The sequence below is a fragment of the Electrophorus electricus genome, chromosome 19 (genome assembly GCF_041902795.1).
Source record: "Electrophorus electricus isolate QZ-2024a chromosome 19, ASM4190279v1, whole genome shotgun sequence".
Classification (NCBI taxonomy): domain Eukaryota; kingdom Metazoa; phylum Chordata; class Actinopteri; order Gymnotiformes; family Gymnotidae; genus Electrophorus; species Electrophorus electricus.
Genome location: NC_137515.1, coordinates 4,369,002 through 4,371,249, shown reverse-complemented (window position 1 = coordinate 4,371,249; position 2,248 = coordinate 4,369,002). Strand labels below are relative to the sequence as shown.

Here is a 2,248-nt window from a genome sequence, read left to right as displayed (position 1 = left end):
TACTCACTGACAAAAAAAACAAAAAACAATAATATTAAATATAATAGAAAACAAGGAAGCATACATTTTGAAGAATGATAGGTGCACAATTACAGAAACTTTAAAATATAAATATTATTTATATATATATATATATATATATATATATATAGAGAGAGAGAGAGAGAGAGAGAGAGAGAGAGAGAGAGAGAGAGAGAGTGTGTAATGGTTGAAGGTACTTCTTTTACGTTTCTCAGAAATAATATATGAAATCAGAAATGTTCTTGAAACAAATTAAACCTTGAAGAAGAGGATTCCAGTGTTCTACATGTTACAATATACTTAGCTGATGTTCTAAACCATGGATAAAATATAGCATATATTAGGGGATTTATAGAGGAATTAATGTATGCTAGCCAGCCAAACACTGTCCACACCAGTGACAATGAGGACATGCTTTCAACTGACAATGAACTTAAATAAAATGGTATCCAGCAAGCAAGATAAACACAAACAACAATTCCCAGTGTTTTTGCTGCTTTGGTTTCAGAAGCGTTTGACACTTTGATTCCTTGTCTGTTAGAGGTACTGTTTAACACAGATCTCACAGCTTGAGTCTGACGTCTTGCCACATTAAAAATGAATGAATACAAGATCAATATAATAGAACAAGGAGTTATAAACATAACTATCAGGTCAACAATCATCCATGGATATTTTACATATAGTACACATTCTCCATGACATCTAATAATAATCTGAGATGGAAGCAGATGGTCATTAAAGTATAAAAAGACAAAGACATACAGTAGACAAAACAACCATCCAAAAATTATGAATACAGAGGTTTTACAAACTGTAATTTTGGTGGAATAAATCAGAGGGTCATTAACAGCAATGTACCGATCAACTGCAATCAATGTCATGCTACAGAGAGATGCTGCCAATGAGAAAAAGTTTATCACTAAAACAACAGCACATGCCATTTTGCCAAGATACCAACAGTTGTCTATCAGGTCCATTATTTTCACTGGCATAAGAATCAATCCCACAAGAAGATCAGCCACAGCCAGAGAGAGGACGAGCAGGTTAGTTGGAGTGTGGAGTTGCTTGAAGTGAGAGATGGAGATGATCACAAGCAGGTTAAAAAACAAAGTGCATACAGAGATAAATGAAAGGAGAGTGAATAAAAAAATATTCCCAGTGCCTGTTTGGACCTCCTTTCTGCATGATGAGTTGTTGTCAGGAAAGCAGTACTGAACTGTTGCAATTTGCTGATACTCTGTGATGTTCATCCCAACTATATGCAGGTCTGCCAATTGGAGTTGATCACACTGTTCAGTAGTGATGAACTGGTTAGTTTTCCTTTGCAGAGCATCTTTTTATAGCGGTTCATTAATCCTCCCACTGATGCAAGTTGCTAGTTTGTCCCCATCATTACTCACGTGATACTGAACACTACGTCATTTGTGTTAATATGTCAATATGCAGGTAGGTCATTGTGCTTTGAAAAGAAATGGGCATGTCACAAATACCTAGGGCTCCATTCTCATCTTCTTCAATATCCTTTGTGTAAACCACTATTAATGTTTATTTTAACTAATTTCTTCTTTTTTTCTCTTTAATTACTGTATATTTTAAATCCAAAAATGTCCACAGTAGGAATGTAGGCTTTCTACATACCTCCCATATAATAAGTGGGTGTTGAATTTCCTAATACATGGCCTTGCTGTCAGAGAGAGGTAGTTGTTTAGCAGGCTTCTTCAAAGCAGGGAGCACAGTTCATGAGCACAATTAATTACTCAAGCATTGTACTGCATTCACATATACAATGTGGCCATATGCATATGTAGTGCTTTTAACTTTAAGGACATTGATCAAGGTACTAATTTCATGACAATGACTTTTACTCACTTACTAGTACATACTACATTTAGCTGACACTTTTATCCAAAGCAACTTACAATTATGACTAAGTATAAGTCAAGCAATTGAGGGTTAAAGACCTTAACAGTGGCAGGGATTGAACTATCAACTTTCTTATTACTAGTCAAGTACCTTGGCTACCAAGCTACAGTACATCAGTGTGTGTCAGGGATTTTAGTGATGTTTCCAACTCTGTTGTTGATTATAAACCTTCATTATCATTTGCATTGTTTTCGGTTCATTCCCAGCATTCTGCATTCTGAAGATGACTTCTTATACATATGTGCACATTTACCAGACATTTTGGAAAAGCTGTCTAATATTTTAGCATATCTTTGCAATG

General features: G+C 35.2%; 1 protein-coding gene across 1 annotated transcript; it reads right to left on the bottom strand.

Annotated features, from left to right (window-relative positions):
• Positions 1-1,306, bottom strand: LOC113568773 (trace amine-associated receptor 6-like). The gene has a single exon (XM_026996936.3). The coding sequence runs from the start codon at positions 1,272-1,274 to the stop codon at positions 252-254; it is 1,023 nt and encodes a 340-aa protein (XP_026852737.3). The 5' UTR covers positions 1,275-1,306; the 3' UTR covers positions 1-251.
• Positions 1,307-2,248: the final 942 nt, after the last annotated feature.

Excerpts from the sequence above, each read along its gene's own strand:
- LOC113568773 (XM_026996936.3), bottom strand. The coding sequence starts at position 1,274 with ATGAACATCACAGAGTATCAGCAAATTGCAACAGTTCAGTACTGCTTT.